At 36.4% G+C, this 15,689-nt stretch overlaps 1 protein-coding gene across 2 annotated transcripts in view; it reads right to left on the reverse strand.

Annotated features, from left to right (window-relative positions):
- LOC133525998 (pyruvate carboxylase, mitochondrial) overlaps window positions 1-15,689 on the reverse strand; it is a 57,119-nt gene that overhangs the window by 32,172 nt on the left and 9,258 nt on the right. For both annotated transcript variants that reach the window (XM_061862454.1, XM_061862453.1), the window contains exon 2: window positions 450-672. In XM_061862454.1, coding sequence (XP_061718438.1) covers window positions 450-536 — 87 coding nt within the window. In that variant the 5' untranslated portion in view covers window positions 537-672. The remainder of the gene's footprint in view (window positions 1-449; window positions 673-15,689) is intronic.

Below are 15,689 nucleotides of genomic sequence, written 5' to 3' on the forward strand. Positions count from 1 at the left end.
GTCGCGACATCTATTGCCAAATAGCAGTACTGATAAATCCGCAATTTGACGCTAGATTTCGACTACGAACATACGAACTAAGCGTTTTGGTAAGAAAACAGTACCCCTAGTGTAAATATTTTCGACAGCGAAACGTGACGTACGCGTTTGCGTTAAGTGTCATTTTGTATGAGATTTTTGACTTTCCAAAACGTCCCGCTTGGCGCGCTGTTTAAAAACCCATAATGAGACTTAACGCAAACGCGTACGTCACGTTTCGCTATCGACTAAATTTACACTAGGGGTACTGATGTATGGAGTGAGCACTCTATGCTTACTTATTTATGTATGCTTGAACAGAAGAAACTGAGAGTACCTATCATTATAAAATTCATGTTTTCATAGAAACTTGGCATTAATGATGACATAGCAATGCCATGCAGTTAGGTTGGTCCGGCTCTAGTACTTACCGAGCTCGCATATCGTGCTCTCGCGCAGCTCCATGCTTGAAACTGATTGGCCGTCAGGTAAATATGGCGCGCTTTGAGGATCTGCATCTTCACTTATCGAAATAAAAATTTACAAAAACAAGTACCACGCTAAGTAAATAGCACTATAGCTTAAACTAATAATTATTTCATTGTATAAAAAAAATTGACTAGACTATTTTTCGTTTTCGTTTCGTTCCGTTTTCTGTAACAAAGAAAAGTTTGTCTTAATATACTATTTCGTCTTAAATTAATTTGTTATCTAATCAAATTTCATAATACTAATGTTTATATGTAAATACAAAGATAAATCATAGAATCAAACAAATAAATACATATTTTATTTAGGTAATGATTAACATTAAGCAAACAAGGGCAAATTAAACTTGGGGTTAGCAGCGATTTTGTTAGCACAGACTATGCAAGTGTTATTTTAAACGTCAATCTTCTATGAAACTATGACGTTTACTTAACAATGCACAGGCTGGGCTGTCAAAATCGCTGCCAACTTAGCTTGGTCTGACTCTAAGTATATTCTTGAATTACAGAGTATGTTTAGGTACAGTCAACCAATTTGATTCCTATGCCACTATATGTAGAGCCATGCCACAATGACTTCTACGACAGTGCTTATTGAGTGATGCGTGTCAAATATCTAGTAGTTAAAGCGACAAGGTTCTATAGTGGCCTTGGATTCAAATTGGTTGTACATATACTTTCAGACAAACGCGTTTACAAGACACTGATTTCAATCATTGTTATAAAAAAAATCCTCAAACACCTAGTCTAGCAAACGATAAAAAAGGAACTTCAGTTAGAACAATTCGATGCCAAGCTGCTTTTCGCGGCTGTTACTCGTAAAAATAAACAAATTAACTACTTCAGGTCACCTAATATGCAAAAAGGGTGTATGAGACTGCAAGTTAATTAAGAATAAGATCAAAGATCTAAACATAGCAACGATTATAATCTAGTCTGCACATAAAGTGAATAGCGGACACGTAATATCTTGTAATGCTATTCATATAGGTAGTGTACGATGTGTTACATACTATATCATTGTATATATACATATATCTATGTAAACGATAGTCGGTTAGCGTCCAGTAGATTACTAGCTCAATTAGACTTGCATACTTGAAGCAGTTAGCGCTATTTTAAACCTAGGTATTATACACTTATGGCCATAAAGGACTTTGTACTGTGTAATATAATATTCATACTCATACTCATAGTTTATTGATAATGTAAATTATAATTGTGTACTGTCAAAATGTACATTTATGGCGGTATTTGCTCTTCACTTCACATGAGATTCCCAATTGAAATTGCTGATTTTTTTTAGGTTTCCGTACCCAAAGGGTAAAACGGGACCCTATTATTAAGACTCTGCTGTCCGTCCGTCTGTCTATCTGTCCGTCTGTCACCAGGCTGTATCTCATGAACCGTGATAGTTAGTGGAAATTTTCAGATATATTTCTGTTGCCGCTATAACAACAAACACTAAAAAGTACGGAACCCTGGGTGAGAGAGTTCGACTCGCATTTGTCTGGTTTTTATAGTTCAGGAAGCCATTGAAATAAAAAAGCATAGCAATTTCAATCGGGACGATGGTTTTAGAATCTCATTCTCATACACATTTATTTATTTATTTAATCTTTATTGCACAATACATGAAGGTACAAATGGCGGACTTAATGCCTTAAGGCATTCTCTACCAGTCAACCAATGGGTTAAACCAGAAAGATTAAGTAGGTGCAGTGTCTTTTAAAGTAAATTAATTTGTAACCGAGACTATATATGAATATAAACTGTGTATTGATAAACTTACACATATACTTAATACAAATAAACATACATATATGCAGAAATTCAGTCATTAGAAAATGTAAGCGAAAACAAATACACCGGTTAGAAACTATACATCGTGAGTGTTCGTTCTGTGTCGACAGAGTGACATACCTAATGTTGAAAAGGTTCTAGTTGATGAACAAGAAAAAGACCACGCACTGAAAGAAATGGTTTGCATAACTGTAACAAAATTTTGGTTACTGTTTACACAAAAATTGGGACTTGCGAACTATGTGTTATATGTTACAAAACCGTGTTTGGCTATTAGTGTTCAGGTACTGGGTATACACTACAAAATAAGTTTGTAAATTTATGCAAAGTTTATTTTCTTATAACCGTAGTTTAGTTATTTAGTAAAGTTACAAAACCAATTCGGCTATCTATTTTTTTCAGTGCGGGGTCGATGCCGTCTTCGCAACGTCGGAGGTAATTTTAAAACTTGATTATACGCGATTAAGTCCCTTTTCCCTAAATAATAATCTATTACTGCCATTTTTAAGTTACAACACAGAGTTAAAGTTGATATATGTATTTTTAAAATAGAAATATTTAAATGCGTATAAAACAAATAACCTAGGATAAAAATTAACAGCAACACGTTTAACTAACCAAAGGTAAGCCTTATGTAATTGCAATAAGGTTTAAAAATGGTCAGGTGCGTAGACGATGATAGTCACAGTAATCTCCTCGGCCAACGAGTGGAACGCGATGACCTGAATGACTTTGAAACTCTATGTGTCGATAATCGATATACGTAATAAGTATGAGTAAGTCCAAGTCACGGTATTACATAATCTAGATCTCTTAGATTCAATACTTCAATATAATGTTAGAGCAATGATTTGGTTACTTTTAACGGTCACGTCAATGTAATTTTTTCACAGTAGTACCCGTACCATGAGTCACTGACAGTGTCATAACTGACATATACGCTATCGAGAACGTAATTTACTTTCTATACATCTCGCTCGCACTTATATGCGAGTACGAGCGAGATGCATAGAAAGTAAGTTACTTTCTGAATAGCGTTTATGTCAGTGCCGAACTGGTGGTAGCCACATAGGTACATTAGGTACATATATGGTGCTACTTTACCGCAATATAATGTCTTTGCCCTCCGGCCGGAAAGCGTCAACTTTCGGCCCACTACCGTAAATAAGTGTCTGCTTCTTCGGCTCCGTTAGAGCGGTTTCTGACTAGCGTATTTTTCTGCGCGTATACGGTCGTTTCGGCGTTACGAGCGAACACGCGCGTTACATTTCCCTACATTTTGTTTTTACGAGCTTACGCGCGCGTTACTTTTCCCCTACATTTGGTCTATACGAGCTTACACGCGCGTTACGCGTACACTCGTATAAAACGTTAGTCTGAAAGGCGTCATCTATTAATTACTTACGTCACACAAAATTTCAAGTTCCCCTCCCCCCCTTGTCACGCTTTTTCCTATCTTTTTTAACATGTACTACCTACATCACTTTTGGCATTGACCCCTGTTGCTGTGACGTAATATGTGGATAACCCCTTAACAGAAAAATAGTACCTATACACATCTCGGGCAGTAAATAAGAAGGATCGGTGACATTTCTAACTTTACTGTCCTAGGTATGCTATTCTAGGTACCCTATTCTAGTGTAGGTATTATCTAAAGTATGTATGCTTGTTTATCCACTAGTTTTTAGGGTTCCGTACCCAAAGGGTAAAACGGGACCCTATTACTAAGACTCCGCTGTCCGTCCGTCCGTCCGTCTGTCACCAGGCTCTCATGAACCGTGATAGCTAGACAGTTGAAATTTTCACAGATGATGTTGCCGCTATAACAACAAATACTAAAAAGTACGGAACCCTCGATGGGAGAGTCCGACTCGCACTTGGCCGGTTTTTTTTGTCTTGTTTTAATAAATAGAACTAGTTAAGTTAATTATTTTTACAGGCTACATTCCCATAGGTCATGTTGGTAAATAAGTTAATTAGATTCGTGAAATGGTTGTTAAACTAATGGATGAAATTAGTAAAGTAACCACCATTGGCTAAACAATATCAGTTCAGTTTGATTGTTCACACTCTTGTGTATGTCTTTAGGCCTGTTAGGGTATACATTTAAATGTGGCAAAATTACTGCCTTGTGTGAGACTTGAACTCGCGGCTTCTGGATCGATACTCCAGCGCTCTGCCAACTGAGCCCCAAGAACCAGCAAATTTTCCCACCATATGGGTCTAGGGGACCGCAGCGACATCTACCGTAAGAACGTTACACTTCTTAAACGGCTATCGGAGTTCCAACTGTTCCAAGGTATATTGGAAATTCAGTAGTTACGATGTGCTACCCATACTAAATATAATTCAGTTCAGTTGGCGGAGCGCTGGAATATCGATCCAGAGGCCGTGAGTTTAGGTCCACTCAAGGCAATAATTTTTCCACTTCTAAATTTATTCTAAGCTTAATAGCATCGTCCGCAGACGTTTCTGCTTGTTGAAAATTAATTACGTTAGGGTATGTATTTAAATACCCTTACTTAATATACATTACCCCTAATTAAAAATATATTATACTTGGTCAAGCAAATCTTGTCAGTAGCAAAAGGCGGCAAATTTGAAAAATCGCGGGTTAGCAACACTGTTTTCGAATAATTGCAAAATCTCGAGTCTACTATGTTTTATCTGTGGAATATGGATAGTGAATGACAGCCATCATGTTTGTTTACATTCTGAATCTTAATGGTTATCGGTTCTTCAATCTTCTATCTCCATTCTGGTCTGCCGGATTTTGAAAGAAATGAACACTTATTTTTATTTTATTTTTAAACATTGTCTAAAAAAACATATTTTTCGTTACTCGATTGCTGTTAAGGATTTTACATGTACGAAATCTACACATTTGGGTTTCGTCTTTGACGTCTCTAAAAACTGGTCAGAGGTTTTTGTTTTAAGCTAATGAACACAAAAGTTATGGCCACAGTTTTTTGGCCTAAAATTGTTCAAATTTGATGATAATAAATATCTCGAAGACAGTGAACTATGAAGTAAATATGGATACTATATTGCTTACAGCCGTTGCTGTTAATATGATAAGCTACAAAAACATTAGAAAACTCAGGGATTCCGATCGAAGGTCATTGGCGTTAGGGACCCCCTTAATGACAAAACTCAAAGCTATCTGTGGAACGAATCTTCAGACTAAGCGGAACTGCAATTCGCTCGCCTAAAAAAGGTTACCTTGACTTTGACCGCACGGTCAAAAACCCAAACAAACGGCCGTGAAGACATTGGCTGTTTTGTAATAAAAGAAGGATATTTTGTTAAAATCAGGTAAGCAAAGGCGCTGGTTGGTAAAATTCGTAGGTAGATACGTAGGTAGTAATTAGGTTTTTCTTGCAGACAACTTTTTTTGCAGTAAGTTACTCAAAAAACCTTGCGATATCTATAAGCACCCGCTAGGCACAACACACAGTAGTGTACGCCGAGTCCCCACTGGGCGAGCGCCAGGGCTGTGCCAAGTTTCATAATACCTATCTGCTTAAATGAATGTAGAAATGATTACTAGATAAGTCACTTTGGGTTACCTTTTTTAGGGTTCCGTAGTCAACTAGGAACCCTTATAGTTTCGCCATTTCCGTCTGTCTGTCTGTCTGTCTGTCCGAGGCTTTGCTCCGTGGTCGTTAGTGCTAGAAAGCTGAAATTCGGCATGGATATATAAATCAATATAGCCGACAAAGTCGTACAATAAAATCTTAAAATTTAATTTTTTTGAGGGTAAAAAAAAATTCACCCCCACTTTACATGTAGGCCCTACACTGTAGGGGAACGTAAAGAGGGGGGATTTTTTTTTTGGTCAACCCTACAGTGTGGGGTATCGTTGGAAAGGTCTTTCAAAACTAATAGGGGTCTTCAACAAACAATTTTTGATAAAGTGAATATATTCGGAGATAATCGCTCCGAAAGAAAAAGAAAATGTGTCCCCCCCCTCTAACTTTTGAACCATAGGTCCAAAAAATATGAAAAAAATCATGGTAGTAGAGCTTATCTTATCTTATCTTATCTTCTAATTACCGGGGGCCCTTGCGGATACACTTCGACCCATAGGGATCTTTTGTGTAGTTGCCCCCTAAGGAAAGACCCATTAGCTACTCAAGAGCCTTTTTGACCATTTCCATGTGTCGGATGATGGAGCTTATGGGTAGCCTTTTGAATTCCTTTGGTTCCAGATAGCCTGCTCCAAAGTCCTTCATTCTTTGTCTGGCGAGGGCGTGACATTCACACATTAGGTGTGTTACTGTCTCTTCCTCTTCACCACACATTCGACAATCGGTGTTGTCAGAGTGTCCCATCCTGGCCAAAACCCCTTTGACCCCATAATGGCCCGTAAACACCCCTGTTATATTTTGGAGTTGTCTCCTGCTAAGTTTCCATAGCTTTTTGCTCCAACCGGAGTCTACTTCTTGTATGAAGAAATTTGTAGTAGAGCTTAAGATAGACATTAAATGAAAACTATAGCGGACATGATCAGTTTAGCTGTTTTTGAGTTATCGCAAAAAGTTTCCCCTTCATAGTAAAAAGACTTACTTTAATTAGGTACTGATTATGCAAATTTGCCTATTTGTTTAACTCGCGTGAAAGGTACCGTTTCATCCCTTGGTTAACAATTTACTATACTTTAAGCTCCAGTTTATTTTTAGTTATGGCCGAAGGGTGTCAAGTTTCGGCGGTTCCGAGGCCGACTCTGACACTGCGGGGTTGCGTAATGCATCGCAAACATAATGTGATTTCAGAAATCAGAAATCAGAAATCATAGCATTTATTCGTGATAAACTATGATATACAAAAGTATAACAACATAACAAAAGGAAGAAACATAGAATAAATAAATATAGTTATTTATAGTGTTTACTTTTAAAATATATTGTTATAATATGTAAGGTATTTATCTATGGGCCTCAAGTTGCCTGAAATAAAGGTTTTCATATTAATAAGAGTGGTATGTCAACCTCGGTTGTAGGTACTCACATATGTGGGGGCATTTGGAGTTGAAACTCTTGAACCGTGGGGACCTAGCGCGCGTGCCTCTATAAGGTGCAGTTACAGTACAGTTTAACCCTGTAATCTGATGAGGGCTATTCAGCGGGGTAATGCAACCATCCTCCTGTAGGGTGGCCGGTGGCCTCCTAAGATGGCAGGTTTTTCATCATTTGTCACCATGCCTGTCACGTTCTAACAAGTGTGTAAGGGCACAAGTGACGCATGACAAGACAAGTGATAAAAATGCGACCATGATACCGCCGCTGGGCACCTTTTTTTTATTTTATACTACGTCGGTGGCAAACAAGCATACGGCCCGCCTGATGGTAAGCAGCCTCCGTAGCCTATGTACGCTTGCAACTCCAGAGGAGTTACATGCGCGTTGTCGACCCTAAAACTCTGCACCCTTCTCGTTGAGCTCTGGCAACCTTACTCACCGGCAAGAACACAACACTATGAGTAGGGTCTAGTGTTATCAATAAAGCGCACATTCGCAAGCAGCTTAAACTCAATAAAAAGTACCTACGCAATGTTTTACTAAATAACCAACGGTAAATACACGTTTTATCTAATCTGGTCATAGTCCATTAGCGGGGCCGGAACTAAGTCTTTATTTACTTTGATACTCGCGCCTGAAGTACAAAGAATTAAACGGTTATTTTGCCTTCTTCATACTTTCATTTAATATTTAATTAATTTGTTAATTATTTCCAACGGTCTAGTGCGTTTAAATTAATTTTGCACTGATTATTCCACTATAATGAAACCACTATAAGCTTTATATTTTCATACGATTGATTCTTAATTAAGTATACAAAAATATGAGAAGTTTTGAAATTTTTGGAATATCACAATTTTGCAAACTCTCCGAGGGCATATCAGTAAGTAATCGTGGCATTTCCTCACTATCGCTTGCTAAGTCGTTGCAGAGTTAGTTTGGACTGACTCTAGTGTTAGAAGTTAGAAGACATCTAAATCACTTAAACTAATTATATTAGGAACGCGAAACGCTCACAAATATATAATAATATAATAAAATATCCACGTCGTCGTAATATTTTTCCGTCTGCAGAAGCGCTAATATTATTACTTTCACAGAAAACAGTTTGCAAAATCGCATTTTGCTGAACTTTTTGTCTAAAGGATGTATTTACTTAATAGGGGTTTAGAAATACTTTTACTACTTAAATTAAATACAGTTATTTTACGAAATGTCATTAATAATTTTTCCTACTCCTCTACTGTTATCTGTCATTTATGTATTCATTAACACGAATATAAGAACATACATAAAAGATTTCAAGAAAAGTCTATATTGTCTATTCCTCATAAAAGCTCTTGTGCTTTTATAAGCTATAATGTTACTGCGATTAATGGCTACCAACCTAACAAAACCAAAACGAATACAGTTTTAAACTAAGTGCATTGCTGCCAACTTACAAAATATTCATTTGGTTGCATAGTAAAAATAATTACTTCATAAGTCAGAAACACGCATGTGACACCCGTAATATAGCAACACCCATAGACTACGAAGACCGCTTAGCGTTGCTTGTTAGTCTCCGTAGGCTACGGTGGCCAAAATTGAGAAAAAACTGATCAAAAAATTAATTTTGCAAGTAGCAAGTACCAGGGCCTCATGAGTTACGAGGAGGTGTCGCCGACCGGCCGGCCGCGGCCCGGGGCGGGCCGGGCGCTTAACAAGGTATGATCGCGCGTCTTGGCTATATACTTTTGCTGTAATTTGTTTACCTAAATTAAGATTTATTTTTGTTGACTCGTAGGAAAAATATTGTATGCAACGTTGTATAAGTAGGTCAAAAAAATCTCGTGGCGTATTCCTTGCGTACGTCGTGGCGTACTCACGCCACTCGCCTTTTTTGACCCTTCTTATACAACTGTTGCATAAAATACTATAAATTATACAAATGTAACTAATGTTTTAAAACGTAAGTAACTTACGAGTATTATCATGAAAATATTCTCCTTTGGTTTTGATACGCAAACTCAAATCTTTGTTACAGTCGAGTTCATAAATATGTATACATCTCTTCACCATAATCCATTGCAATAAGGTGAAAAAATGTATACATATTTATGAAACTCGAATGTACAATTATCAACCATATGTAAAGTAAAGTCAACGTATATTTGGGCCTGTCATAATGAAATATCAAAAGAAAATAAGTACTAAGATCGATACGAAGAAATCAAACTATTAAAAGTATGCAAACTATGTCGGCACCCAAGTGCTAAACATCTCATCACGCTGTTTGCCGTCTTCCTTTGATTGTGTGAAGCCCGCTGTTCTTGCGAGGTTTCATTTCAATCAATTTGTCGATTTCTTATGGCATTTTGGTTAGAAACTGCGGTCGAATTTATACTCTGTATCTTTAGGTATTTAAAAAAAGGTAAACAAACAATTTGTACATTTTTCGGGTAGTTTTAATATTTATTGGTTAACCAACCAAATACAAAACCGCCTGGATCTGTCACTAAACGACCTGACTTTAAACCTACATTATTTCATCATGTAATGTGTTCATCTACCCTCAACTGCCTTAAGGAGCCATTTGAGGGTAGATTTTGTTTACCTTTTTTTAAATACCTAAAGATACAGACTATAGGTAGATTTTTTTTATAAAAAAAAAAAACACATTAATGAAATCTTTGCAACGGTTTTAATAATTATTATTTATTATTCATTGATCATTAAAAATTACTATTGATATTAGTCTATTGTTATTAGTCAAACCGGAAATTATCAAAGTAATTTTATTTTTTATTTGAGAGCTAATTTTCTGATTCCCGAGCTAATTATCTTCAAAATGCGAACAATGGCGTAACATGGACACAAACCATGATAATTACATCATTGGACATAATGGTGGTACTTATGGTTACAACGTTATCGATTTGATATCACTCGGACCACATAAAATGTTCCATAACTTATGTCAAAACATACCTTAAGCATTGATTGTCTTTACACATGCAGCACAAACATAATATTTATTTAAGGTGTAAAGGGGTGTAAGTTCCACGTAACACTTATGCCCTTATACACCTAAACTGCCAGAGACTTATACCCTTTTTCACTAGGGCCACAGTTTTATAATTTATAGTAGGACCATGACGCGTGTAACACAGAGCCGATAGAGGGGTGGCCAACTTGATTAGGCCCAAGATCTCCTGTTTACTAACGAAACCCTATGCGATCTACCTATAATTACATACTTCTTGAAATCTTAAATAAAACTGGTCTACGTATTTATATTTTTTGCCTTGCCACGATCGACTGGACTAACAGTCGCGATCTACCGGTCGATCGCGATCGATCTTTTGGCCACCCCTGCGATAGATAGCTTTGAATTAACCCTTTAAAGTTCAGTAAAAAACACACGCTTCGAGCCTCATCGCTTCCTTAAAGACAAAAGTGGAGGGCCCGCGCGAAATCACCTTTTCATACAAACGTAGTCCTCATTTTCCTCTCTGGATATTAACATTATTGAAAATATTTTGACAAAATTTATTGTATATCAACCACAGCTATGCTCCTACGATTGATTTTTTTTTTTTTTTCGAATTTTTAGCTTTGTACCTATATACTTTACTCTTTGGTTAGAAGCATGAAATCTGTTTTTCGCTCCTAATTTTTACAATTATCAAAAAATCGAAAAAATTCAAACGTAGGGTCATAGCTATGGTTAATATACATCAAATTATGTAAAAATATTTTCCATGATGACAACATCCAGAGATGAAAAAGGGAACTACGTTTGTATGGAGAAACGGCCATCCCCTTTCCTCTTAAAATCATAAAAATTCTGCATAAGAAAAATACAAAAAGATGATGTTATAGGATGGCCATTTTAGCCATAATATAATATCTAAGTGTACCTATACAGGGTGAATTAATTGTGAGATCTTAGCGATTATTTTGGTCGAAAATATTAGGTAACCATCAATGACACCTGAAGTGACCATTTACGGGAAGAACGGTTAGGAATGTCAAAGAGCTACAAAAGTTGATTTGACTGGTCAAATGTTAATTGTTTTGGAGTGTTGAAGAGGCGAAATTGCTGGTCCAAAGAGCCGCATGCGGTTTACCGACCCTGTTCCAAAGGAATAACAAAACTACTACCTAATACCGAAATTAAATTCATTTTTTTGCAGTAGTCCTGAACGCGACGACGCCGTTCATTAATTTCCACATAATGAACTTTACAGTAACTAGAATTATTCGATACTAACTTACTGCGCGCAGCACGAATTTCATAGTGAAATACCGTTCTTGCGATATCATCTCGTTCGAAACGGCAGACTGCCCGTATGCTGATTCATTTTAAATCTTCTCAAGGTTACTGTTATTTCAAGCCTGTAGCTACGTATACACAATATAATTCACCATTCGTGACCAATTAGGCCTAATTAGGAAAACATGCGCGTACAATAGTCTGCGCATTTTGGTTTGCAAATGTAGTAAAGCTGCATACTTATCTTCTTTACTAATAGGAGCTTGTGATGTTTCTCCAAAATTGTTTAAAAAAGTAGTAATTACATAATGTAATATGACTGACTTTGTGTTTAGTTTTAAGTTTAGTTTTGAAATTTATATATAACTTATGTTAGTCTAGAGTACTCTAGAGTTTGTGCGGAAAGAGAAGAGTCGTGGATGATATGGAAACAAATACATTCTACGACTCTTTTCTTTCCGCGCAGACTCTATAAGGTATTTATAATATAAACCTTATAAAACGACAGGCAAAACTCAATACGATTCAAATTACAATGACAGAAAATTATTGATCAGCGTTAACCTAATTGACGAGAATTAAAAGAAAATTGGAAATAGTAAGTCCGTAGCAAGGCAAATACAGCTTCAGGCATAGCTAAGGTACTTTGGTAGGGTGACTGCTAGTTCTTGGCCACTCCTAACGTAACAAAAACAAGTCAATAGAAGCCTTATTGTTAGGAGTGGCCAATAACTAGCAGTCACCCTAACTTATTCAGAGTGATGAGACTGATGAGCGTCGTCACCTGCCCAAACTAAACGCATTTTGTAAGGAAATAAACATAAAATAATACAAAAATATAAATCATTGAGTTACAATTAAACGGTTCAGATATTTAGAATTTTTAGTCCAAATTATGCAAAATCGGAAACTAACTTTGAATTGATAGTTAAATGTTCAAGTTTTCTTTGTCCAATTTAGGTACAAACCAATATAAGTTGGCAGATAGCCCGGACGGTGAAAGGATTATTTTAAACGTCAAACTTTACGAAATTACGACGTGGACTTGACTTGACATTTCTACCGTCTGGGCTATCTAAATCACTGCCAACTTATCTTGGTCTGACTTTAAGTACATATATATATATATAATAACTACATACAATACACACGATAAGCACAAAGTTCAAAGTCCAAGAGAACAGACAAAACCTGATATCGATAACAGAGAAAGAAGAAAGACTGGTTAAACAAAATTAAACATCTGAAATATTTTGACCGAATTGTAACATGTTTAGGTCTCTATACATTCAAATATAGACCTTAAGCCTTAAGTGGGAAAATTCTAATTAATACTGCTATTCTTAAAAAATGTGCGCACATGTTACATAGGTAAGTTTGTAGGTACATAGTGGCCCTGAGATATCATTCCAATTGCATACAGATGACGAGAAGCCTTAGTTAAAAACAGTTTTTATTAATAGGCGACGGGTAGCGAACAAGCGTATTGACTGCCTGTTGATAAGCGGACATCGCCACCTATTTGCCTTACCGACTTTCGAACATTTAAATTAACTGGCATTAAATATGTTGACAAAAGAGACAAATACAAGTCATAGCTAAAACCTAGAGCATTATTAACATTATGCTGTTGCTGAGCTGGGTCCATTTTGTTATGCGCACCTAATGTATTTCTTCTCTTTTTGTTGTCTGTACAGGTCTTGGGATTGTCACGAATAAATGCCTTTTACCTTTATCATAGATACTCGTGAGCATTAAACATACACCTACAGCGTAAGTAGGTAGCAGTCGTGTTATGACTGTGGTCTTCTGCATCCATCCATCTGGTTCTTTAGGTTATTACTTATATAGAGATGTCAGAGATTGGAAGCGGCATTTTTGTTTAAAAATATTAATGCTATGGATACATAATAACTGCGTACACACACTCATAGTGGCTCATACAGCCAGAACTTATTAAGAGAGAAAAATAGCTTTGCGAATTTTGCGATACTAACGAAATAACGGAACTTTTTCTATGAAATTCCATCTCGGGAGTAGTCGGGAGAAAACGTTTTCCGCTAGCTAAATCTTAACAAATCACTTTGATTTTAATGTCGATCGCTTCAGCATTCAGATTCTAGGTTTATTTATACGTTTCCCTTGAAAAAATTTTTTATTTTTATTTTGCAAAAGTTTCAAAAACAAAGGAAAACCTATAAACCTAATTTTTCATTGTGTCAATAACATACTAAAATCATGGAGAATGGAAAATATTTATAAGTGAAAAAAACGTTTTCTCTTTTTGTACGGACGATCACATCTCTTAAAAATCTGTGGCCGCGGTATCTCATGGCAAGGGCACAGAAGGGGTCATGTTACGCTGGCAGTAGTGAACTTGTCCGCAGCGCACGCGTAGGCAACTAATATTATACACCTGACGCGTGTTTGGCAACAACCGGTGTTGGCGAACGACGAACCCGAGTTTGTTGACATACTAACTATTATCCAACCGGTATCGGTCAATGGTATTGATGCTTTAGTTTCCGTGGTGGGCAAAAATTTTATGGAAAAACGAGTTTTCGCGAGTTTTTGGTAGTGGTAATTTCTTGAGGTATTTTGACAGGTAAAAATATTATTTATTCGTTATTGACTGATAATAGTGATAATATTTTTGAAGTGTATGTCACAACTTCTATTTTTTTTTTTCTGCTTTGTGCTGGCCTTTACCCAAAAATGTCAACTTAAAAGGGGCTTCAAAGTTAAACATCTGTTTAGTGTCAACATGCACAAGTTTGATGTGGTTCCAATTTAACCCACAATTACGGAAGGTGGACATAAGGAACGAAATCTCCATGTACCAAAAAGTGTCATCAAAAAACTTTAAATAGGTGGCGCTACAATACCTAGAGTACTTGAACAAAAATATCAAATCATAGACAGCGCAATTCACTCCGTCAATAATACCTAGGTTCTTAGCTACTCTAGCGCTACTCTGGAGAGATTTGGAACTATTATTTATAGCTGACAGCTGGACACTTTTGCAACAGTTCTACCATAAGAGATGCCACTCCTCTTAATTCCACACTCCATACCCACAATTTAAAAAATATTGACAGCTATTTCAATTAAGGAACTTCTGATTTCAAAGGTGACAAACGGAAGATAAGAAACAGATCCTACAGCCTATGCGAGACATTTTACGAAAATAACAATAAACAATCCTTTATCGGTCAAAGATAATATTTGTTTTATTTACGTTGTTTCGCAATATCTAATCTCAAGATAGCATTTCGCAATGTGTAATAGTTTAAGACCGCACGGCATTTATGGAATGCTGTAAAACCGAAACATAAGTTAGAAACGACTATTTTATTACTGTACCCCTAGTGTAAATATTTTCGACAGCGAAACGTGACGTACGCGTTTGTGTCATTTTGTATGAGATTTTTGACTTTCCTAAACGTCCCGCTTGGCGCGCTGTTCAAAAACCCATACAAAATGAGACTTAACGCAAACGCGTACGTCACGTTTCGCTATCGACTAAAATTACACTAGGGGTACTGAGAAGAAAAGATATACATAGACGGTTTAAAATTACTTTTTATAATTTTAGAAATGCTTATATCTACTGTTTGTTTTAGAAGCAAGCAAAAGGTTTCTATGGTAAGCCCTAGAAAACTAGGAAAGAGACTCTTGCAGTAGTCATGTTCAAAAATATATCTTTAATACAGTTGCTCGAAAAGTGCTACTTTACGTTACCTGTATAGCGTTCGCAAAGTTGCTTTTTGCGAACTAGTGCTTGTTACTTTTCTAGCTTTTTTAAATTTTTATCTGACCGTAATCCATACGACAACACCGAAGAGTTAAGATTTCCAAAAAGTTTATATATTTTTTTATTTCGCCATCACGCGTTTATTGCGTCAAAAAATTATTATTACACGATATAAATTAAATATTTATTTGTTATTATACAAATTAAATGTTACACAATACGATATTTCAATAAAATATTTTTTTAATTATTGGCAAAATAGGCACAATGATAGTTGATTTGCGGAAAATGCCCAGCATAGCTAACTAACTAACTAAGAGCGTTATGCATGCGCGACTGACATCATTT

This window comes from Cydia pomonella, chromosome 15 (genome assembly GCF_033807575.1).
Source record: "Cydia pomonella isolate Wapato2018A chromosome 15, ilCydPomo1, whole genome shotgun sequence".
Lineage (NCBI taxonomy): Eukaryota > Metazoa > Arthropoda > Insecta > Lepidoptera > Tortricidae > Cydia > Cydia pomonella.